The sequence below is a fragment of the Carassius auratus genome, chromosome 20 (assembly GCF_003368295.1).
Source record: "Carassius auratus strain Wakin chromosome 20, ASM336829v1, whole genome shotgun sequence".
NCBI classification, from domain to species: Eukaryota; Metazoa; Chordata; class Actinopteri; order Cypriniformes; family Cyprinidae; genus Carassius; species Carassius auratus.
In genome coordinates, this window is record NC_039262.1 from 593,023 (window position 1) to 619,529 (window position 26,507).

Consider the following 26,507-nt stretch of genomic DNA (forward strand, 5'->3'; position numbering starts at 1 on the left):
ACTTTCCTTAAGTAGCCTACTTATGTTTTTCCATGGCTTTACAAGACTACAAGTCGCTACTTACAAAATCTGATATTTCCACACTTCCCATCACAGCAGGAGCCCTGCTTATTTGTAAGCCCATTTCACAAATAACGGAGAGAAATTCAGAGCGAGTCTACTGCGTTTGAAGCGCATCAACAACAGGAAGGTCCGTAAAAGCGCTGTTCCGCGGTAGGTGGTGCTAAACTCATTCAAATTTTGTCGGTACCTCGGTGGGTACACAGGATGATTTTAATCGCGCTGGACAGCGGCCAGCGTCACTCACAGTCTCAGCAAGTCAACGCGCTGAGCAGTGAGCACGAGAGCAACAACCTCATTCCTGGATATTAGGCACTAGGGGCAAGTGCGCGAGCTCAGCGCGCGGACACATTTCGCCTTTCGTTCGCTGAGAGAGGAGCGCGCGAATGGTTTTCAAACTGAAATGAAACGTTAACGGCCGTTTGAAGATGAAGAGGCTTTCTCGAAAGCTGACTTTAGCTCTTGCAGTGCTGTTTTGGATAGCCGCTTTACTCTATTTCATATTGCTGAATAGCCGCAAAATAATACCTGACCAAAGAAACGAGCAACCGCAAGTCAAAGAGGTGAGTGATACATCATGATATGTTAGAAATAACAAACCTCGTAGACGAAATTAATTGATTTGGGTGGTTTATTTCTGTTTAAAACCTGCCAGTAACTCTTTAATTCTTTGTTTTTCGTGTTCCGACAGAAAATATTTGTAAAGGTGCGTCACTTTTAGAATACCTGAGCCAACAATAAAGGGCAAAACAGTCCGAAATGAAACGTTATTTTTTATTTTTTTATCGTTTTGGGTGTGGAAAAGAGGAAGGTTTAGTCAGATGAATTCCTTTTCTGAACTTATTTTTGAACCACAAGGAGAAATGTAGCTTACTTTTCCCTCTGGAGACGAAATAAAATGCTTTGCGATAACCTTTTCACATTTGTTTGTTGACAAACATAATTTTATAATAGCTAATTTTGTCTCTTTTCCTATTCAAGCATGAATTTATCAGTCAGTATGATGGACGCACGAAAATGGCTTTAATGCACGTTAGGTGCGTACATGAGGGGGCAGATAGGCCTATTCAAATCTAGATTATTGATTAAAAAGTTAATATTTAAGAAATGGTTGTAATTAACGCTGTAAACGAACCAGCAACATTTGTAACTCTGACATTTGCTTTCATCAGCCACTGTTTGACCCCCCACAGGAAAGACAAATCACAAAAGAGGTCTCTCTTAGACAGCAATGACTTTTGTTAAGGCTTATTTCTTAGGAGAAAGTGTTCTGCTTTCCCTTGACAAGTAATAATCTCTCATTTGGTTCATCTGGTCTGGAGTTTCAGAAAAGTCTCTGTTTGCCAGGGTACCATCTGAAATTTCAGCATGAACTTAAAAAATCAAATTCCTCCAAAAATCAAATAAGCCTATGTGCACTGTTATCCACATTGGTTGTATATCCCTATATTCTTACTGTAAGCAGCTATCTCATTTGTTTCATCTCATTTTATTCACATTTGAGACATTTAAGGAGAAACACTTGGGACAAAACTGATTATTAAAGAACTCCATTAAGTCTATCAATAAGCCAACTCAAGAAGTTTGAACTATACACTTTTTTTCTATATGTTTCTCTCCCCCAAATTCAAGATTATGTTTCCTATTAAGATGTAAAATATACATATAAAGGCTATACAAACTGTGTGAGATTACATAGGGAATGAAACAATGAATAGTTCTGTTGTTCTGAAGACATACTGGATTTTTACAAGGAGGCACCAATCAATAAATAATTCCACAATTTTGTTCAATATCCATCAAGACGAAGGTAGAAAGTAATGGAAACAGAAGGTGAAGGATATTCACAAATGGCATAAAGCAAGATGATGCACATATGCGTTGCATTAATGAATAGATCTAGCTGCTGCATTGTTGCTGTAGGTAGCATAAATCTGCAGCAAAGTCTTGTAGATCTTGTAAGTCAGCGGCTGGTATATGACAATAAAGTATCACCGAGGGTAATGGGGTATGAAACATGATGTATGGTGTAATATATCTCAACACTGAGCAACACTATAGGAACGGAAATATAAAAACAGTTTGCACATGCTCCTTACATCTGTAGAGAGACAGTGATGGACTTTTTATGGTATGATGACTGGATTTATCTCAAAGAAATGCAGAAAGAATTCTTAGCCGGTTGTTGCTTCAGTAGTGATGGATTTTCCTTTTTTTTCCTGATTTTCTATGTACATCCTTGTGTGAGTAGGCTATGTAAAACAAAAAATAAGTTAAACAGGTAATGTTGCCTTGAAAGCCGCCAGGAGATCGATTTTGCAGACACTCCCCCTTTAAATACAACTAACGCTGTGAGAGAAATGTCTACTTTAGTATTCGGTGTTGAACATCATGTTTCCACTTGCTGTTTGCTTCAATATCTATTTTCTGTAATAACCCTGACAGGGAAGGCCGAACCTGCAATAGCTGTTATTGGCGAGGAGGAATGTGAAATACAGGGTTGGCGCAGCGGCTGTTGAGGTGAATGCGGTGTGTGTCACGGTGGCCAGTGTGTTCAAACCATTCATCAAATGGTGGTGACATCTCACTCAGATTCAATGGGGAGATACTCCCCCATCAGCAGAGTGATGCATTATCGTTATAATAGTAAGGGAGGACTGAGATATCACTCATGACATCTGCTATTACCATGATTCATGGCAGATATGTCCAACAATACAGATTACACAAGCAGACCGTGTTGTTGTGGGGTATATTCACAGAGGCTTCGTGTCACTGACGTTGAGGTGTTAGACCGGACAGATGGAGTTTGATGGACTCATCATTTGCCTGCACATGAATTCTGACAGAAGATTGGAATGAATCATTTTAATGCAATTCTGCAGACCAATTTTACAGTCATGCACAGCTTCTGTACCTTCTGAGTGCTGAGGCCTTTAAAAAAAGGAGCAGGATTTCAAAAGAAGTTCAGATGTGTGGTTTTGTGCATTGCAAGAGGGCAGAGGCTTTGGTGGAGTAGAACGCTCTATAAAAAGGACCCACACAACCACACATACAGAGTACAGACAACAGGACAGGGAGGATCCAATTACCACTTCCTCAGTCTGTCCTCCTCCTCTCATTAAGGCTGAGCTCTGTGGGAGCCAGGGAACACTGAGCCCCAAACGTGGCACAGCTCAAATGCCCTGATCAGTGACTGTGGAGCATCAAGGAGCTAATGATTTCAGCGGGGAGCGTGGGGGTGGTTGCGCTAACGCTGCCTTTTGAAGGCGAATAAAATTGTTAAACAGATAGGAAATTTGACACATTGATTCAGAACCTGTCATCTTTTTTTTCATGTGCTAATTAAATTCTGTTTCTATTACTGAGTATGCTTAATCATTAAAAGAGTTCATTTTTGCAGTGAGTCATTGTGCCCCAATCCAAAGTGTCTAGATTAACAACGATGTTACATTTTTACAAGCGCTCTCACCTTTTGTCATTTAAACATTAGCTTAGCCTGTAGGCTTGGCGTGTCGCTTTAAAGTTGCTAGGCCATTTTAGACAAACTCAGAATGAATGTGCCTATGGTGTTGTGAGTAATAAGAACTAAAGACAGGACCATACTAGGCATAACATAATTCACAAATTAATATTTGTATTTTTTATTTTTTTGTCTGAGTCATTGCTGATTGCAGAAAGTCAGTTTGCAGTTTCTTTAATACATTTCACAGAAATGTTTGCAGTGTATATTTGTTTGGCTTTAGATTATGAATCCATGTAGTCAGAGGAGATCAATCATATTTAAAATGTTAGCCGATTTTAGAACACACTAGTTGCATCTTAAATTGCATAATGTTTATGTTAATGTAATGTGAAACTTACTTTGTGACAATTAAAAAAGTACTCACATCATATCTATATGATTTGAATATAGGCATTATCAGTGGAATGTGAACATACTACATCCGCCATGTTGTTACTGCCATTCACAACTCGTCTCCCATGACCTGATGAGATGCTAAAGTGTCCATCAGATGTGCACTTCAAAATCTTGGCAGAAGTAATAGGCCATCTGGGTATTTTCCAACATTTTTCTGTACGGATTGGTAGATGGATAGATTTTTTTGCATATTGTGAATTTTGACACTCTTTTCACGTACTGTATTGTATTTTATTTAATTTTTGCCTATTTTTAAACGCAGTACAAATAAATATCTCAGTTTTTGTGAGACTGTGGGAGTTTTATGCAATAAAAGTTAGAAATATTTGCTGAATATCTGCCAGCAAAACAAAAAAGAAGAACTGTGCGTCCTTGGATTGCATCTGCACTGTTTAGCCTACCTGTTGGGCTATGTACATGGACAGACATCTTTAGCTGTTGATCACTGAGTTTTTTAGTTCCTCACAGTGGGCATTGCATTTGCAAGCCAACTGAAAAACTAGTAAATCTTTTAAAAACCATGTCTGTTTTCTGTTCATTCTGTTGCACTGTGTCCACTTGTGTCCAAAATCGACTCTGTGAGACTTGTTTGATTTGGGTCCCTAATTATTCAAATGTGATTTAGATAATGTGTAGTTTTGCATATTCCTAATGAGAACATTTACATATTGTTTGTATTATGAAAATGTGTGTATCTGCATTTCAATATCAGCCTGACATTTAGACAGAGAGAAACCACCAATATTATCTGATACCGATATGACTTGGAGACTGAATAGGAAAGTGGAATAGAAAGCCCAGGCATTATCATGCTAAGCAGTCTAAAGATACAGACATGTGCAATTACCCACCTCCATTACTGGCTGTAAAGATGCTGTTGTGGCTGTTGTAAAGCAGCAGGCCATGACATCCCAAGCACACATGCAGTACTATGAAAAGGTGTGTGAGCTAACTGTTGAATTCATAACTCATTGTATTTACAATGCCCTGAAGTCCACTCATTCTTGAAGTACAATTTAATAGATCTATATTAATGCTGTTGTTTTAATTGCAAAAATAAGAGTATATAGTTTCTTGAAATTATTTCAAGTGGGAACGTTTAAGGCCAATTCACACTGCACTGACAGATGCAGACAAACGACAACAAGACACGCTCATTGGGTTTTGTCAGATCAGTGTGTTACCTCTGTTGGCTTTAGTTGGCACTTGTTTTTGCCGATTGAACATGTTGAATCAGCATTTGTCTGGTTTTGGAATGTCTGAGAAGTGACACTGTAATTGGTTGGCTGTCGCTATTGGTCTGTGTCTGATGGCGCAGTGCGAATTGGCCTTTAAAGGGTGATTTGTGCTTGGCGACTTTTGCATATTATTATTTTTCGGGAACCTTTTTAAATTCATGAACACTATTTCTGATTATAGTTGTTTTATTTTTTATGACTGCACATGACCTTCATTAAAGCGACACATTTGGAAAAATTCTGTGCATTTTTAAAATGAAACAAAAAAAAAAGGTCCCCTTAGTCCTAATTAGCAATACCTCTGAAAATGCATCTGTCATAAACATGGCTTATTGATTTATGATGTGTGTTTTCATGTAACAACCTTTACTATTGTTATTAGCAGAATCTCTACACAAATTCGAATGCTAGTGGCAGTTATTTCCATGGTGGGCAGTAGCTGCATTTGGAAACGCAGGAGAGAAGGAGGCATCATCATCAGTCAGCATTCATACAGGCGTCTGGGGAGAAACTAGCAACCTGCTGGCATGGGTAATCACCAGCCCCGACCATAACCAACAGCCTCCAGCCCCCTTAATGGTCTAACATCAGCAAAAAAGCTCAAGGAAATAATAAGTGGGAAAAACATGAAAACTCTCAAGCTGCTGTCGGTGCAGAATGTGGAGGTTTATTAAATTATGATTGATATGGCCTTATGGATTTCAAGACATAGTGTGTTCAACCCTCAATATTCATGACTACAGCTTGCTGTGTGCCTCATATTTTGAGGGGATTGGTGTGATGGTGCTGCAGAACGCTGAAATATAAATGACTTTCTTATGATAATTGAGAATATTGCCAACAGCAACTTTGTTTGCCTTTCCCCACTCTTTTAAATAGTTTACTGAACATGTTTTTCCACCAAGTGAACATACTCATATCAGAGTCTTGGGTTTCACAGTGGTTTAGTAGCCTATTATTATTTTTAGATTTGAAACTTGAAGATGCTAGGACTTCAGACCTATAGGGATGACTAATTTAACCTGAAGTGTCATTGACTTCAGGCATTTCTCTGGAACAAGACAACGGACAGTGCACATAAATAGGCTAAATAATTACAGTTATTCTGCTGTATTTCCATTATTCTGTAGATCTCAGATGCTGAGTGGGATGACCTGCTGGAAGAGTTTGAAGAAAAAAGCTACCTCAATGCTCACAGATGGAAGCCAGGCCAGGACCCATATAGTCTGTATGCCTTCAATCAAAGAGAGAGCGAAAGAATCCCCAGCAACAGAGCGCTTAGAGACACCCGACATTACAGGTAAGTCCTGTGTGTGTGTGTGTGTGTGTGTGTGATCTATATATAATATCCACACAGTTCATATTAAATTAATGAAGGTGCATCTATGAGTTCTTGAAAACTTTTCGAAACTGATGAAAGGTGTACTGAGATAAAAAAGTAAGGTTTAAATTTCATGAGCAACAGTTTTATGAGTGGTTCATGGCTGGGTAGTGAGTGCTTCTCAGGTTCTCTAAGGTCGACATGCTATACTAGATCATGAAGCATTTACACTATTATAAATAAAAGTTTGGGTTCTGTAAGATTTTTAAAATAAGAGGATGCATTTATTTGATCAAAGATATAATAAAACAGATATATTGCAAAATATTATTACAGTTGAATATTTTAACATTTCATAACTTACTGACCCCAAACTTTGAAATGGTAGAATAAGTTTTTGGTAGAATTATTCAATCATTTTGAAATTGCTCTGCTGTATTATCAGGTTTTAGTTCTAATTCAGTGATTGCACAGACAAAACTATATTTATTTTTCTGTACTTTTGCCACAACAACATTTTTCTCACTCTCTGCCATATGCAATAGCCAGCAAATCAAAACTAACTAAAAAAAAAGAGGTTGATTGGTGCTGTTTCAGAAATTCAGGAGATAGAATTGTTTGTTAACATGCTTTCATTTGCATTGGAAATTGAGCTTCTTTATGACTGCTGTATGTGATATTTGGCAGCTCTCGGTGGCAACATGACCTTGTGGTATTTGTAGCTCATGAAATTAGACTGCTCCTGGCCACAGTACATTTTCACTCTCTGCAGCACTCTGGGAGGTCACTCACTCATTAGTGCATGTCACTTTCGTCAGTCAGAGTGCCACATTTCGATTTGCATCTATTTCTGGATTCTTTTCGTGTTTATCATGTTTACAGCTGATATTAACATCCATCTCGGTTAATCAGATCGCATGTGCTCAGCAGTGACAGATTTTCTCAGGTTTGCACCCCATGTGACCACTTGTGAACAGATTTCTTTGAAGGGAATGTGTCATGTTGATAAAGTGCAAAAAAAACAAACACATTGTACCTTACAAAAATACGTAACTTTTTAAACTCACTTCTAATGTTATGCTTACAGGGATTCCCAGGTACTGTATTTTCATGAATTGAATGGGCTTTTCTAAGTTATTCTTTTCAAAGCTACACTTAACCAAAAAGTTTAAATCTCTTTGTTTTATTGCAATGGATGGTTGATAGATGAGTAGGCAAATCCAAGTATAAACAGTGTCAAAGTCTCCTGTATACACATCTGATGAATCTTTTATTTGCATTCCCTAAATAAACAGAACTTTGATCAAACCTTTTTCAGCATCATAGTCTGAGTTCATTTAGTCTGAGTCATTTACCTTTATATTAAGTTTATAGTATTTATTAGGTTAGGCCCAGATGAAGCAGAGAATTGCAGATGTATTTCACAATGTGGGTCCACAGACCCACTCTTTTGTCAACAGAGAAAATTTATTGATGAATGTGCCTTGTCAACTAACACCTAACATGGTTATTCTCAGTTGCACAGTCTCCAAAAAATATGCAGGTATGTGTCAGGTTTATGAGAAATCATCTAGAGAGCTTTCGGGGCCTCTATAGTGGTGCAGTACTATTCTCTGTAAAATAATTCATGCAGGGGCTTGGAGACAGTAGAGAGAATCTCCGATAAAAGGTGAGGAGGCGGCTCATTATGCAGACCCAGTGCTCTAATGCTATACTCTCTTTCTCTCTCTCTTTCTTTCCCTGTGTTGACTATTTTCTATGTAGCTTTCGTTTCTTCCTTCCTCTTACGTGACTCAAATGCCTTTGTAATTACAGTAGGAACACCACACTCATTGTTCATGCTGTTGTTGACCAGTAGCAATATTGAAATTTCCAGGGAAATGCAATCAAAGTGCCAGCGTTACCTCTTAATTAACTTAAGCTGAAATTGAACAAAGGATAATTCTACAGTTCCAGCAGGAACCACTGTTTCACTGTGGCTTTGGACGTCAGTATAGATGCAAGGTATTTGTTAGTGTTGACTGTATTTGGTCAATAAATATAACCTTGCCAGATTTATGTTCTCGTTTAACAAGCTTCTCGGATCTTGCTGCATTTTCTCATATAGCATGATCAGATTAGAGTATATTAAGCAACCTAACACGAGTTATGCTTCTGCACTGAACATTTGCACTCAGTTTACAAATTCCTTTAGTTGTCTTCAGGCAAGCTTAGTTCTATCAATGTGGAGAAGGCAAAAATTGCTACATCTCAGACTAAGCTGGCAGAGCATTCTATCAAATGCAGAATGAGACTTTGACAGCCATCTGTGGCAAGACCCTGGTCCTTTCACTTACCCTGTTGCCTGAACCTCATTTTGCTACAGAGAAAAGAGCCACCAGCAGAGGAAATTAGCATGAACCTCAATTCAGAAGGACTTCCATTCCTCAAGGACTAATAACAGATAAGCTCAGGTGCCAGGAGCTTTGCAAATGTTGTTCATTAAAGCTGCCATTTATTCAATTCAAAAAGAGGCTTCTGAGTCACCATGATGAAACACCAATGAGGTGGTGGACTATAACCATAGCCAAGATGGTTTTTAGTTTTTAAGATTAGTAAAACACAATACACTATTCACTGAAGGTGAAGATTCTGTAAAGTACACTTACGTTTTTACAGTCTACTTGGCACCTTCTTCCAGAAAGCAGGATATTTTCAGGATGTCCAGTTAACAGTTATTTCTGGTCTTTGAATCCTTCAAATGATTGGTCATATAGATGCTATAATGTACCACAGCACTGGAACTGTGGTTTTTCAGGTACTCTTTCTGCTTTTTATGAAATTATTAAATGATTCATTCTGTTGATTTGTTCAAAACACTGGTTTGTTCAGGAATAAATGAAAACAATTTTGAGGGGGAATGAATGAAGGTGGGGCCGTTGCTTGTCATCTTGTCATATGACACACAGCAGCCATATATTTGTATAGCTGATACAGGCTTATGTATATTATTATTAATTTACTTTTTTGGGGTGTAATATTCCCAAACATGCTAACTACATTATGAGATATCTCTATTCTCAAATATGTGTAATTAAATGCATTTTGCACCTTTATAGATTATGTTGGTTGATCTATAATGCACGATGGGCAGCGCTTTAATACAGAAAGATGATTAAACTGAACAGTTTTAATTAATTGACCTTGTCACACACACACACATACAGTGGTGTTCAGTATGGTCACTGTTCGTTAGTATCTGTTATTCAAGAAACTTCTAAAAAATGTAAAAAACGATTTATGAAAAAATACTCAGAAACTATTTGCAAGAAAATCAAATAGGTCTACAGTTTTTTTTTTTTCATTGTATCAATTAAAAATGTGTATGTACTGTATAAATACAGAATGCAGTAAAAGGGACGGGGAGGGGGTATTGGCACAGTGGTTAACCAGAAAAATTTAAAAATGGCACGTAATGCCAAAAATGTTGCCAACCCCCTGGTGTAAACCATTAACTACGCATAGGGTTGTCAATATGGGTGTCAAGCCATAAAATATTTTTAATACAACTGGCTTTATGTTTAATGTGAATTTAATGAAAACATTGTAATTTACTAATTATAACACTTTAATTTTACAGAAAGAACATTTACAGTATCAAAGAACATTTGAAGTAATCTTAAAAACTCTCATTATAATCACTAAAGCAGTTTACTACTTACATCGTTCACACATCTGGACTTTGTTGTTTCTAATGAGAGAATTCGTCAGAGAGCAAAATTCCTTCAGTGAGCAAATGAACAAAACACTGGCATTTCAGCAATGACTCATCTGATTGCCTCTCATTGGTCATTGCATTCATAAGCTCAACAGAATCCTGTGTGATTGGTTATAATGTGAAAGTGACATGACATTCAGCCAAGTATGGTGACCCATATTCAGAATTTGTGCTTTGCATTTAACCCATCCATAGTCCACACACACAGCAGTGAACAGCCATGTATGCTGCGGCGCCCAGGGAGCAGTTGGGGGTTTGGTGCCTTGCTCAAGGGCACCTAAGTTGTGGTATTGCCGGTCCGAGACTCAAACCCACAACCCTAGGGTTAGGAGTCAAACTCTAACCACTAGGCCACGACTTCTCCATGTGCAGTGCTGTCAAAACGTGTCTGTCTCTGGCTTTGCGCAAGCCGGTTTGAATTTAGCAGCTGATGCTGTGCCGCACTGCACATTCTAATCTCGCAGGTGTGATTGCATTAAATAAAAAAATATTATTCAGCTATGTTTTGCCTTTTGAACTGCATTCAAATCCCCTTGGTTAAAAAATCTGAGGGGCATATGCATTTACGCACAAAGAAATTATTTTTTAGTTTGTTATAATTAGCGATATGTTCTTCCTTCTTCAACACCTTTATGATTTGGATTTTGGCTTCATATTAGAGAAGCATCACTCTTTCTCCACCCTGTATCTTCTCCCACTGCTGAGGGATGATGGTCATGTGGCATTCCTGAGAGGAAGTGCCTCAGATCATCAGCAGTAGCCAATTAGTCAGTGCACTCACACCAGCATCCTTCCAAATCAAGCACAGGGCCTTTAAAAAACCGAAGATCTCATGCTCATTATCAACTCGAGAATCCATGATCTTTCCAGTTTTCCCTCTTGTTTCCTGTTAGGTCTCCAGTGCCTTATCAATAAAATGGACAAAACTGCTTATTTTTTTGAGGTCTTTGGATATTTTGGGCCATCTACTGCATGTGAGCGTGTTTAATTTTCATTGTAGCTTAAGCTTAACGAAAGACATGCTGCCTCCTGGGCCTTTCAGGCTTGCCAAGGTTGAAACAGTGTCACTCGGTTCCCTAGAGCTCTTAGACATCCTATTGTGTGTATAACAAAAGCAGCACAGGAATGACGTTTGCATCTCCGCAGAGAATCTGAGACATGAATACATATTTTTGAGATAAACTTCCTTGTCGGGTCCTATCATTGTTCTGTGTATTATTAACAATAAAACATATGCATAGCAATTACTCAGTAGAGCACATATTTAATTAGCTTTTACTGCCTTTTCCTATTTGTCATATGCAGTATTTCTATTGGTGAGGCCATATGTTGTGATTTTTGTCCAGCAGTACCAATCTCAAGGAAAGTGAGTTGGATACATCATAATGAGAAACACTAAGACCACATTCCCAATTCCCAATTTTCTCAGGGACGCATCCATCATTTTGGCGAAATATCAAGTACACAATAATATGCTTCCCCTCTCCCAGATGTTGTTTTCTGACAGAAACTCTAATGATGCTCTGTGTTTTGCTGTTTAAAGCATCCCCCTATCTCAAAAGACCTTGGGCTATAGCTGCATTGAGCGATGGATCCCGCTCCCAGGCTGCCTTCAGTAGAGGCTTCAAACAGCATATAAAGCTGTGAACACAGCCCTTAGCTCATAAAGTGTGTTTAAGGCTGATCTATCTGTATTCATGAATAAGCAAAGTAGGAATATATATGTACTTGATTCCAAAGCAAATTTATCATGACTGTTTAACCCCCAAAAGTTTTGTCATGAAACATAAATAAATCTGCACTTTACAGTATATGTGTTCCTCCAACCGAGCGCTGATTCTCATTAAACCATTTAAAAGGCTCTGCTGTCTAATGATTGGTGAAATCTATATCATGTTATTTTACAGTTTAACTCAATATTTAAATTATCCATTAGAGTTCTAAATTGCACTCTGCTAATGCAGTAAACAGTCAATTTCAGTCAGTTTACACTTTTTCAATAGCAGGCTTTCCAGACAAATTGGCTCTGTTTCAAAACCATGTGAACTGCCTACGTAAGCAGCATTACAAAACATCATTCACAAGGTCCGTGATGCGAAGCTAGGTAGCATAACTTGGATAAATAATTTACAGTTTTGCCCCAATATTTGTGTATGTTTTGTATTTTATGCTTATTAGAGTTTGATTGTGAGCTTAGTTACATATTAACGGTAAACCTTTTTGAAAGAAACTTAGCGTCCAGTATCCTCTATGTGGTTTGCGTCAGAAAGACTATTTGTAAGACTGCCTGTGTAGGCAGCAGACAGCAAGGCAGCTTACCAGGTTGGAATAAAGCCATTAATTAAGCAAGCCATATTGAGCCCAAAATTAAATATACATTCACTTAGGTGATTATGATGTTAGTATGCTGCTTCTAATATAACTAATTTAAGAAGGTTTGAATATTGGGTTTACATGAGACTATCATAAATGTTTGGTTTAGTAATGAAAAATGTAGTTTAGAGATGTTCACAGATGTATGTGCTTGTGTAAATGTCATGCTCTATTATGTTTAATGTTTACAAAAGCCATAAAAATAGAACAACGACTGTCCATTTGTTTTAAGTGCCATTGATTCTGGAAATGTTTTTCCCATTCCCATTCCTAAGAAGTCAAATATAAGGAGCCCTCAGTGATGAACCAAAACAGTATTTCCAAGATTAAAGGGTTACTCCACACCAAAATGAAAATTGTTTAATCACTTACCCCATGTTGTTTCAAAACCGTAAAAGCTTTGTTTATCTTCAGAACACAATTTGAGATATTTTGGATGAAAACCGGGAGGCTTGTGACTGTCCCATTGACTCCCAAGTAAATTACACTGTCAAGGCCCATGTATGAAAGACGTCATCAGAATAGTCCATCTGCCATCAGTGGTTTGATATGAATTTAATGAAGCAATTTGATTGATGACAAAATTTGGGGTGGAGTAACCCTTTAATCAAAACCTTTTTTTAAATTAACAAACTGATGGAAATTACTTGTCACGTGAAGCAATTTTGTGGGATGTGAATCATTCATTAATTCATTCATTCATTCATTCAATCATTCACTTTAATTAAAACATAAATGTTAAATTATGAAAGTACAGTATAAAAGCTATTAATTTTAAATATTGTTTTACAAATAGAACATTTTTAAATGTTTCGTTTACATAACTTCACTCTCTCTTACGATGAGCATGGCATGACAATGGGTGGCCAAAGCATAACAATGTCTTTCATAAAAAAAAAATAATAATAAAAAAGTACAGTATATTAACTGAAATGACCATTTTAACAACCATTTCTAAAATAGGCCTGTTTCTAGAGATCATCTTGCACCCCATCTTGAAGGTCAGATGTATTTCTCTCCATCTGTGTGAAAATGAAAAAGATAGTTGAAGAACAAATGTGTGTATAGATTGGGAGCATCCCATACTGTCTGAATGTGAACACAAGCTCCCTACAAAGGCTATCCTCTGTCTGTTTTTACTTTCTGTAAGCTGTTCTTACACCAAGGCCAAATGGCTCGGTGGGTAACCTGTTTTTTCCAATTCCAGTAGTCGTTAGTAGGGTTGGGTTCCGGGTACCTATGTAACCAGTATGTACTAGAACTGAAACAGAATGCGGTGCCTCATTTCAGTGCCACTTAAATACCTAAGCGATCGATTAAAATATTTTTCCTGGCTCTCCAATATGGACGTAAGAAGCATGGGCATTGCTAGGCCATTTTTAGCGGGGCTATAGCAATTAGCTCCATAAACTTTACACATATTTGTGATTACCTCTAAGTCAGTCCCCTTTAAATTTCTTATGAAAATGGAGGCAGACTTTGTCTCCTCCATATCTTTTAATGCACTCTACAATCCGTAGACCGTGGTGGAGTAATGTGAGCAGACTCAAACAGAAATAGAAGATAGAAGAAGGTGTGTGATTATCAATAGATTGTTATAATATCTGTATCTGGGCACAACTTTGTCATAAATACAGTTTACAAAAGGTCACAAGGAATAATTTGGTTTCCCATCTACTGTAAAGTTTTCTCTGTGTTCACCCCTCATCACACTACAGCTGTTTCCTCCAGCAAAAATTTAGCCCTTAACACATAGGAATGTATACTTTATAAAACGATCATGTTGCTGTTTTCTTTAGAAAATGTAATATTTAACATAAAGCATATGTGGCATACCATACAGTCATTCACAGAACTAATTAAAGGTGGGGTAAGCGATTTTTCAAAAACGCTTGTAGCCAATCAACAGTAATGGGCGTGTCTACTCATGATGTGGAGGATAGAGTGTTCAGTGCACAGGACAGACATTAGCTGAACCAAGAAGGAAGAGATAGAGATGGCAGATAAAAAACAAAAGAGGAAAACGTCTGAGGAACAAAAGAAGACTTAAAGCAGTAAGGCAAGAAGTAGGACCCGTGTAAATATCGGAATATCGGAACAGATTTCGTGAGTAACACGATGTCTGCGCCGCAACAGCTAAAGCCTGTCTAAGTACACTGGACCCGACAAAGTGACCGTTGAAAATAATTACTTTTTTTTTGTCAATATGTCATAAATAGAACGCAGCAGCAGTTTTCTGTCTGGGATTTGTCGTGTAGTGCCATGACGCATCCAGTGTAGACCATATGTATATGTGATGGATGGATGTATCTACATTGTAGACAGCATCACTGATTAAAATGAGTTCAATAGTATTTTGTCACGCCGCCCCACTCGCGTCCAGTTTAGACATGGTGTAACATTGGTTGTCACCTTTATCAATCAATCACCTTTATTTATATAGTGCTTTAAACAAAATACATTGCGTCAAAGCACTGAACAACATTCATTTGGAAAACAGTGTCTCAATAATGCAAAATGATAGTTAAAGGCAGTTCATCATTGAATTCAGTTATGTCATCTCTGTTCAGTTTAAATAGTGTCTTTTTTTTATTTGCAATCAAGTCAATGATACAGGTTGTATTAAATATTGTTTTTTTATAAATAATGACTCGGATCGTGAAATATATTTATCAGCCTTAGAGTAAGGGAAGCACAACTCTGGAAAGGAGAGCATCCGAGGAGCATGTGAATGCTACAGTATGTTTATTTATTTTAGATATTTTAAATTTTCTTTAAAGGGGGGGTGAAATTCTATTTCATGCATACTGAGTTTTTTACACTGTTAAAGAGTTGGATTCCCATGCTAAACATGGACAAAGTTTCAAAAATTAAGTTGTACGTTTGAAGGAGTATTTCTGTTCCAAAAATACTACTTCCGGTTTGTCACAAGTTTCGGAAAGTTTTTTTCGAGTATGGCTCTGTGTGACGTTAGATGGACCGGAATTTCCTTGTATGGGTCCTAAGGGCGCGTCTGCCGGAAGAGCGCGCGCTCCCGTATAGCAGAGCACTGAGAGCACAACAGGCATTCCCTGATCGGAGCGAGAGCGTCGCGAAATGTCACAAAAGGAGTGTGTTTTTGGTTGTCAGGGCAAGACAACCCTGCACAGATTACCAAAAGAGAAACAGCATTAAGGGACCAGTGGATGGAGTTTATTTTTACAGAGAATCAACGGAGTTGTGCAAGTGTTTGTGTTTGTTCCCCTGCATTTCGAAGATGCTTGTTTTACAAACAAGGTGGTCCAGTTTGACGCCGGATTTGCACATCGTTTATTTCTTAAGGATAATGCAATCCCAACGAAAAAGGGTCACGATCGTGTGTTGGAATCGCAGGCGGTGAGTAATACTGCTTCAAATATCTCTGTGTTGTTAACTTAGCTATCGGCGCGTAAGCACATCAAGTAAACAACATGCGATGTTGTCATCAAACTGCACTTTCCACATGTACAGCTTAAAAAAAAAAAGACGACAAAGTGGAACTTTGTCATTTTCCAAAACCGCTAAAATATATACAGTTTCAGTACATACCACATAGAGACTGACTGCTGATGCTGCTCTTGTTCAATTTCAGCCTCTGGATCTGATTCTGGTTCATAAATATACGCTGAATCTGACTGTTAGCCATGGTTTGTTTTGGTTGGTTTTGTCCTCATGGTGTTACAGCTTCCAGACACGCTCAACAAAGCTTACTGGCGCTCGTGATTATTTAGCTCCGCCCACACGTCATGCCTCCAGCCACTCGTGTTTTTCCGGGAAAAATCGGTACAGACTATCTTTCTCTTATGAATATAATAAAACTAAAGACTTTTTGGAGTTATGAAGGATGCAGTACTACTCTATAGGCACTCAAGATTAACAGGATATTGAGTGAAAACAAGCATTTCACCCCCCCTTTAAAGTTATCCATCGTTAACTTTTTTTTTTTTTAAGTATCGGTTCAGGCACCGTTTAGGCACTGGTACCATTTTAAAAATAAGGATTTGGCACCGATATCGTAAAAAAAAAAACAATCGATACCCAACCCTAGTCATTACAGTAGTTTTATGTTTTAGGCCGGAAAGCTATGTATTCTTTATTACATAATGCTGAATTGGTCATTTTGATCTTTCGTTTTTTCTTGTCCACTGACACTCTTTACAACCAAAATCTAGAGTCTCTAGTATTTCTGAGGTGGAGCACTGCAGGGCAATGGTTGGTGTTTACCGCAAGTCAGAATGTTCATCCTCAAAACAAAGTGCTTTTTACTGGCCCACTCCTTCTGCTGTTGGGGTGAAGCAAAAATGCTATTTATTTTTAATCAGATTCTCCATTATTGATGCTTTCACTCCTCTGGGTTCTGCCTGCTGTCCTTTCCATTCTAACCACATGTTCCCTCTTCCTCCACACAGCGGGGTGCTGTTGGCCTGTTAACACAGGCAACATCTCTCTTAACCATGGCCCATATTTTATGTTGTTTATACTTATGTACTCACTGGATACTAAAGTACCTCAAAAACGCTCGCTTTACACATTTCAGCAGTTGCTGTTGTTCAGCATATGCTAAGAGATGACTTGAACTCCAACAGATTTGATTATTAAGTAGGTGTAAATTCAGCAAAGGTTTTGCCACACATTAAAGTTGATGCTTAATTAGTACCACAGAGTCTCATTATTTTGACTCCCTTCTGTCTCTCCCAGGTGTACAACACTGCACTATGACCCCGACCTGCCATCCACTACCATAGTGATCACGTTTCACAATGAGGCACGATCTACCCTGCTGCGCACAGTTCGGAGGTAAGACTTAAATCCATCAGTTTCATTCTCATAGGCTGCCGCTATGCATATTTGTTCCTTTTCCTTTTGTGTCACAAAAAAAAAATATATGTAGCTTTTAGCCCCGATTGAGCTACATAAACCTGGGTACTATTATTTCCTTATTCCTTATTATTGCCTTATTCACTTTCAGACAAAATGTGAAAAATTGCACCTTTAGGGATATGACTGGTTGTCACTGAGGTAGTATTCTCTAAGGAATTACTTTGTACGTTATTTATCCATGAAAGGTTCATAGTAGTACCTTAAAGGTACATATTATTATTCTAATTTGCGCCTTTTAATGTAAAAAAAGGTACAAAGTAGTGACCCAGAGGTACAATTATTTGCATATTTTATTTCTGACAGTGTTGCTGCAGATGTTTTTCCCCTTTCAATGTTAAAAAACCCACTTCACTTTCAGTCTTGACCTTTGACTTACTGTAGGTTGATAGAGCACCAAGTAAGTCTTGGTGTAGCTCTAGGGCAAGGCACATGTCGATATAGCTTAGAAAAGGCCACACAAGACTAAGTGTACATTTTAATCATCAGTTCCTAAACCATTACTTCATATATACATAAAAGTGAAGCCTGTTTTTAGGACTAAACATGTGTACCATATAGTATATTCTGTATAGGAAAATTAAGCCAATTTTTAATCACTTGATTTTTTTTATTGGATTAAGACATTATTATCCCCATCTTCTAATCATCACAATGCATAATAATAATACTAATAGTAATAATAATGATACATTTAAATTACAAAATTAAATTTTACTTTTAAGTTATATTTTTAGGTTTGTCTTAAATTTGTGCTGAAAGATTTAAATGTATTATTTCAATAATGAGAAACTGAGTTTATGGATTTGCATGAAAATAATGACTCAATGTGAAATCATCTCAGTGTTCACATGACTAGGCTTCATTTTCTTAATGGTTCTTAATATTAGGGCTGGGTGTTGCCAAATACCCAATGATACAATACATATCACAATGTCACAATTCTGAGTTGACTCTTTTTTTAGATGACTTGCTGTTACATGAATTGAGCTGTACAAAGGATAAAAATTAACATATGAATAAAAAATATATTGATTTATGCATCTGAAGTGTCAGTGCAATATTGATGCATTTTCTGTATTCTAACTATAATATGAAAATTCAAATATAACTTCTTTTTAAATTATATGTTTTTGTTAGACAAAGTCAAAAACTGTTTATGGAGCATTAACAGTATCCAGGTGCAGTTTGGCTCCTGAGGCTGCAGTTAAGGGATGTGTTGTGAGGTGTTTCGCCCTGGAGGGTGTGGAATCTAAACTACTCTCATCACACATTAGTCAAGGCAGCTCCCGTACACAGCATAAATGACTTCTGCCCTGCTTTAACCCTGAACCTTTGTTAAAGTTACCAACCATTTAACATCAGCTCTGATAATAACGTCAAAATATCCTGTTGACGGACCAGATATGCTCAGACATCTTGATGGCAAAGCAGTATTAAACCTTTTCTTTCTATGACCTTTTTCCTATGTGGGGCTTCTCTATCTCTCATACACATGAACGCACACAAACATCTCTTCACATGAATGCTCTCATAGACTAAGCATTTACACAGAGTGGGTTTGAAGTGTAGGCCCCAGGCGGTTTTTGATGGGTGTTGCTGCTGACAGAGGTTATTACTACAGGGGAGTCCTAAGAGGTGGAAGAGAACTTTCTGGAGCATTTCCTGGTTTCCTCAGTCTCTCCTTGAGGCTACTTATCAAGCAAAGGAAAGCGAGTGAGAAAGATGTGAGAGGAGGTATGCGGAGAGGCTGTTTGCTTTTCTTAACCCCTCAGGTATAGAGAGGTCTGGACAGACCTTGGTGACGTCCATGCAACAAAGGCTCTTTTTCCTCCTGTCTGAAGATGAGCAATTCCTAATGTAAACTAAAAAAAGCAGTTCAGGAAATGGATGAGAAAGGACTTGAATTGATTTGCCAGAATGGCTTTGAAGAAACTTTTAACATTCTTGTGTCAGTGAGATGGATGGCAAGCTGCTATGTTGCATTATTTGCATCCGAAGGCAGCAGAGAGTTTATGCAAACTTACTATATAAATTGTTGTTGAAGAATTATTTATTCAGAATGTTTAATTTATTGATGTTTTTATTGTATAGCTGCTGTAACCATTTTATAAAATCAATTAAGGAGGAGACACTTTATATCTTTCAAGATTTCAAAATCTTTCAAGCAATAAATTACTTGGGTCATATATCTTTTTTTTTCCTTCCACTTATCCATTTAAATTGCCATTTTTACAACTTTCGAATTAAATGGCCTTTTTGGGAATCAGAGGGATGTTTTGAGTTTTGAATGTTACAGTATATTTTTAATTTTAGCTTATAAGAATCTCATGTAATTGTTGTATTTAATCTCATGGTTTGATACACTTTGCGTTGTATAAATTGCTTTTGTCCCTCTTGTGTAGATTTGGATAAAAATGTCTGAAAAATGCATACATGTAAACTGCTTTAACATAGTAACTTCTTTCATTAACTTTTAGCCACACAATTTAGGGCCACATTTTCTGTTTTCTTACCTGGTTTTATGTTTCGGATAGACTTCAATGTTTTAGATGGGCATCAAAGCCAATGCGCTACCCTGCTCCTGCAAAGCCACCAACAAAACCAAAAATCAATAGACTGACATTCACTTACACAGTCAGTACAGCATTGACGGGGAACAGCAGCAGAAATTGGTGTTAAAAGTGCTTTGATTTGTAATTAGTCTTTGAGCAGGTGTAAAACGATAAGAGGGACAGTATTCCAAATGAATACTTCAATCAAAATAAATCAACGTGCAAAGTAACTGTCACTTGAAAGCAAAAAAAAAAAAAAAAAACATCTCAATGAAAAGTCTGAAAAGCCTTTATTTCCAAGTAGTATATTTTCCCTGTTTGAGAGAAGCAAGGTAAGCCTGAAGAAGGTTGATTGATTAAAACGTTGAAAATACAATTTTGTGATGATGCAGGAGCTTATGTTGGATGTGTACTGTACTTTCTATAGGCATTATATTTTCTATTTCTGCTTGTGGGAAGAATTTTTTTTTTTTTTTTTGAGGTGATTGAGGGAAATATGAGGATCCTACCGCTCTGTAGAGATGCAAAGTGAATTTGAATTGTGCTTGTGTTTACTTGTGTATGTGTGAGTGTTTGTATCAGTGCGCATGTGCTGTACAGGGGAGAACTGTGATGAATGTGTCGTACTGACTCAGACATGTGGAAGCATACCTGTGAGCGTGAGTGCAATGCAATCAGTCACCTAGTGTGAGGACAAAGAAAAGAGGTTTAGAGGAGGTCTGTGCTCTTCAGCTCCACAGCAATGCAGCCCCAGTGTCTCTTTCCATACCTGGCTAACAACATAACTGCTTAATTATCTTTGGGCTTTTTGTAAGCACATTTTTTGTGGTACTGTTTTACAGTATTATGGATTATACTGTTTAATAGATTGAAGATAGTCAAAGTATAACAAATTAATTATTAGTAATTAAACTTTATTAAATTTTGGTAGCTAGTAAGGCTTCCTCCCCAGAAACAGATCTCACATAATGATGTTAAATTGAATGTGAATAGTGACCCATAAAGAACATATTATGGGTCATGTTCTAACAGTTTTTATTATGTTCCTCTTCAGTGTGTTGAATCGGACTCCTGTGCATCTGATTCATGAAATCATACTGGTAGACGACTTCAGCGAAGATCGTGAGTACTGAGCAGTATAGCATTTTTGGAAAATATTTTTTTTATATTTAAAAAAAAAAAAATACATTTGAATATTTTTTTTACTTTCAGCAAATGACTGCCTTCTTCTCACCAAGTTGCCCAAAGTAAAGTGTCTTCGCAATAAACGCAGAGAAGGTAGGCCAGTGATGATGTCTCTGTCACTCTCTCCCTATCCCTATAAATTAAATATTTTGTTTTGGGCTGGCAACATGCCTGTTTGTAATACCATCCAGACTCTAAAAGCAGCTGTTTGCTTTTCGCCCGTGTGCTGGTGAGTGTTTTAACAGCAGGTGGTGCGTTACTCGGAGGGTGATGGTGAACAGACTGTGAGGAAGATTACTGCCCATTGACTGAAACTCTGGACAGTGTTTCACACTTCCTTACATGTACCGGTTTTACAGGTGGAAAATAGAGCAGATACACCACACACTCATACTGTCATCCGTATCTTTCCGTTCGGATGAACAGATATATTGAATCTGGAGGGTGACGGAGCATGGATTAGTTTGCAAACAGCTCGCATACACAGATTTACACTCGTGATAAAAAATAAACGTTTAAAAATCCATTTGTAAGCAGAGCATTTTGGTGTGCGTCTAACCGAAAACATTGGTCTTAAACCGTTATAGCAAATATTGATTTTGCCACTGCTGTACAGCCTGTGGCAGATTTTATGCTAGCCATTGTTTGGAATGGCTGTCCAAGCCCTTAGAGAATGACGTTGGCTAAAATGGCCACTTAATATTCAATGAAATCCCATTAGTATGGTTTAACAACATTATGGATGTTAAAAGGTTTAGTCATCTTTATGGCTGGTTACCTTTTAGGTCATTAAGCAGGTCAAGCTTTACATAAATTTCCATGTCCAATTTGGATTTAAATTTCTCATTTAGTTTATTAGCACTATGCTTTGAATGGCACTGGGTCGTAATGCGTTCAAACGTTAATAACTACATTTTCATAAATACTTGAAGGTAATAAAAGTAAGGCTTTCTCCTTCAAAACCCACGGTCAGAATGGAAGAATACAACTCTCCACTGTGTTATGGATGGATGCATGATTACTATTTGTACTGTATATTATTGTGGTATTTATAAAAAATTTGAATATTTTGAGCTTTTTCATTTCGTTTTAGATAAAAACACTGGTTCTGAGGGTTTTGCTAGGTGGTCAAAAGTCCCCTATGAAAGTCTGTATGATATGCTGCTCCTTAGATAAGGCTTGAATCCTTCCCTCATTGAATTCCCTGTTGAATTAATTTACTAATTTCATCATCTGCCAGATGAAGTCCAATCACTTAGAAAAGTAATAGCACAGCTCTTCTAAATAAGCTGCAAATAAGCTAATCAGTCATGTCCCTAGCTAGCTATGCACAAAAGTTTAATATCAGGGCTTAAACCAAAGTACGAGCAAGCAGCCTTAACAATGGTAACATTAATAAGAATGATAATGTAATATTCAGGCACCACAAGTTCTTATTAGTAATGATCATCCAGTCGCTGCCCCCTCCCTGTTTATTCCAGTGCTCCGAGGTTCCATTACACACTGTCACACATTGTCGCTTAGACAGCATTGATTAATGCATAAAACCCCTGTGCAGCCAACTCTGTACAAGAGAAAATTGTTAAAAGGTTTAAGGCATTTAAACCCTATTGTCGTCCCGGAGCTACAAACAGGGTGTGCAGTTCTGCTATGTTAACTCTATTAGCTGTAGGTGAATGTAATCTCTGCCATTCACTCACTCTCTCACTCTCTCTTTCATTGTCTGTCTTTCTCGCTCTCTCTTTCCTTCTCCATCTGCCCAGCGCATACACAGAGGGGCCACACTAGCCCAAAATGCATGCACACACAAACACAGCCTGCTCTCAACAACTCTGTAGAGGGTGCGCTCACCCATCTGGAAAATACAGCCTTATTGAGGATGAAATGGGATTTTTAATTGGCTGAAGTTGGCGTGCAGTGTGAAACTTTGCACGAGTCTTGCACGTTTACAATTATTATGCGTCCTCAGTCAGGCTCTACCGATTTAACAGCCTTGCCTTCATGGAAAAGCTTCTTGCTCTGATTCGATAATAACCATAAGGCTTTAATTGTCCCTTCAACTAATCAGATTTAAATGGCTCTTCTCGTATCTTTTTCTGTGAATGAGATTGTTGAGATGAGAATATTTGTCAGTTTAACAGGCTTCTCAACAGATGTAATGTGCAGCTCTGATGGACAGTGAGTTCTCCAGTGTCCCTGATCTATGTGTGTATATGTGTGTGTATGTGTGTCACAGGACTGATCCGGTCCAGGGTTCGAGGGGCGGAAGCTGCAGGAGCCGGGATCCTGACCTTTCTGGACAGTCACTGTGAGGTCAACAAAGATTGGCTGCCTCCACTGCTGCAGAGGGTCAAAGAGGTACAATTTTATACTTGTTCATATTGTGTCAATAGCCTATTGAGCATTTCTACCTGTGCAAGTGTCTTCTTTTTCAGTTCGTTTTCAATAGAAGAGAGTCAGCAGGCAGAACGGAGGCGGCACTGAATGCAGAACCAGTTACCTAGCACATGCATGAATATCCTGATGCTTTGTACTGTTTGCTAGTAGAACTGTTATTTGATGTATTTTAGCAGCATATTTCAACAACAAAAACTTTAAATATTGTGTGCATATAAAACTGCTAGCAGCAAATATCACAAAAAATTTTAATGTTTTTTTCACCACAAAAAATGGTGACTGTATTCAAAATCATTGCATACATTTACTCAAAACTGATTTTTGTTCTTAGCCAGAACAAATTTCACAAAATTGCATTTTTTTAAATGCATTTCATACGCAATTTAAAGTAGTTTGAAGTATTCATCTCTTTTAGCAGGACGGTATTGTGAGGCATGAGAGAGTTGAGTGAAGAGGTCAGAGTGTCTGGTGTATTAATGTTGGATGAGAGTGTGTGCACATTCGCTCGCTCTTAGTAACACAGATAATCCCAACGCTCGCTGATTTTCCACCTCCTTTGTTGTGAAATCAAGCTGAACAGACAGAGAGTCGAGCCGTTCACATTCCTTTTTTAAATCTCTTGTTCTTTTGTCTCATTTTGTAATATTTTCATTTTTCAGGACCCGACCTGTGTCGCCAGCCCTGTGATTGACATCATTAATATGGACACATTTGCCTATGTCGCTGCTTCCTCTGACTTGCGAGGAGGTAAAAGCTGCAATTATAATCCTTCATTCACTGTCCCACCAATGACATCAAGGGGCGCCGGTCACATTCCCCAATCAGCGGTGTCAGACAGAAACAAATCTAACAATTAGCTGAGATGAAAGCCTTGGCCTATCATTGGCAGTACTCTGCAGTGTATAGTTATGACTTATAAAAATTAAAGTTACATGAAATTAAAGCAAAAAAAAAAAAACTTCATTGATCTTCTCTCTTTCTTTTTCTCTTTCTCTATCTCTGCTGCAGGCTTTGACTGGAGTTTACATTTTAAATGGGAGCAACTATCAGCCGAAAAGCGATCCCAGAGAGCTGACCCTACAGAGCCTATTAAGTAGGTGAAGAGAAGCAGAAGGGCTTTTATTAGAACTATTCTGCTAAATGAGGACAGGTTTGGTCCAGCACCTACTGGGCTTTGAGCACCATGTTTAAAATCTACAGATAATTTTGAAATTATTTGTTTACAATCCAGTTTACTTTCTGGGGGAAAAAAGGTTTAAAAGGAGGTTTAGTAACAACATGAAATGGCATTCACATTTAACTTCTGTCAAATTAAGGGAAACTGGATTTCTATGTTTGAAATTGTGATTAATTTTATTTATGTGATATTTATTTATCACAATAACTATTGTTTGTATTTAGACTTGGGAACTTGAACAAATTGCTAACCATAGTATTAAACTAGCACAATGGTTCTCAATTACAATGAAAAAAAACATTTGTTTAGGGAACAGTTTCACTCAGAAATTCTTAGAAAACCTCACAATTAACTACCAAGAAATGGTGATCAACTAACCATAAGATTTTACAGTAGAAAGCCTGAAATAGTATTTTTTGTAAAAACATAATCCAATAAGCTTCAGAAGAATTCCAAGGGGGCCTCAGCATGACTTAAATGTATTTAAACTTAATTATGTTATTTAGAATTAATATATTAAAATTCTATATTATTATTAATTTATTAAAACTCGTTTCTAAATTAAAATGCTACAAAGATACACAAATTCACTGCAGTGCCCATATCTAGGTTTCAGAATATCATAGAAACTTGGAGGTGATCTCTATTTACTAACTTAAGCCGGTAGTAAGAAGTTACCTGGAGACACCCTAGCAACCACAAAGCAACATGCTGAAACTATAGTAACACCCTGGCGAAAACCCACAGCTTGGTTTTATTATTATAATTATGTAATATTGAATCTAAATTTTATGAAGTCATTAATTTCAGATTAATTTCAATTTGATGATTATTGCGCTGTGGTTGGTGAGAATTGGCTTGGTCTTAAATACACAGGCAGTGAGAAGACTGGAGCCTCTTTTACACAGTGTGGGGGAGTTTTACAAAGGCAAGAATCAATCATTTTCTCCAGGAAATATAAAAATCTACTTGGTTAATATTGTTTTCCTCCCTCGTGCAGCCTTGGTAACACAAAAAAAGAAGAGCTTTAGATGTGGAGAAATTTACTACATTTTGATTAAAAATTTTTTTTTTAAAGAATAACATGCACTGATCAATCATTTCCAGTTAGAACGGGCATTTATTAGAAGCGTAAATAGTATTTTAATTTCATGTTGTCTTTAAAGGAGAAAGGGTATCTGAAGTATTGATTTCTACTGGGAAGTTCAGCATGGTTGATCATTAAGAATTGAATTATTATATCATAATTAAAATTTTGAGTTGCTATTAATTTCTTTAATCAGTTGTATTTATTTTATTATAAACAAAATAACATCAACATTTAAATCCTGTTTTTTTTTCTCCTCTTTCATTGTCTTTCTCTCTCTCTCTCTCTCTTCTTGTTATGGTGTAATTCACACTGTGCCTTGCGCTCTCAGAGGCTGTTGTAATGAAGGCTGTTAATAGCTCAGATAAGCAGGCAGTCAGGCTGAGAGAGGCTCAGATCCCGTCTGCTCCTGTGGGTGCTGTGCACCGGCCTGGGTCTCTCGCAGCCCATCCACCAACAGATGCAGAATAGATCAGTGGCAACTGAGTCACTGAAAGCTGTGTGTATGTGTGGACGCAGATGGAAAGCAGTGGTATGAA

General features: G+C 37.5%; 1 protein-coding gene across 1 annotated transcript in view; it reads left to right on the plus strand.

The window, feature by feature from the left end:
* Window positions 1-270: 270 nt before the first annotated feature.
* The window catches only part of LOC113120452 (polypeptide N-acetylgalactosaminyltransferase 14-like), a 44,663-nt gene continuing 18,426 nt past the window's right edge, over window positions 271-26,507 (plus strand). Inside the window, exons 1-8 of the mRNA XM_026290267.1 lie at window positions 271-623; window positions 6,351-6,520; window positions 17,388-17,486; window positions 21,177-21,244; window positions 21,335-21,400; window positions 23,544-23,665; window positions 24,364-24,451; window positions 24,713-24,797. Of these exons, the coding sequence (XP_026146052.1) occupies window positions 489-623; window positions 6,351-6,520; window positions 17,388-17,486; window positions 21,177-21,244; window positions 21,335-21,400; window positions 23,544-23,665; window positions 24,364-24,451; window positions 24,713-24,797 (833 nt within the window). The 5' untranslated portion in view covers window positions 271-488. The remainder of the gene's footprint in view (window positions 624-6,350; window positions 6,521-17,387; window positions 17,487-21,176; window positions 21,245-21,334; window positions 21,401-23,543; window positions 23,666-24,363; window positions 24,452-24,712; window positions 24,798-26,507) is intronic.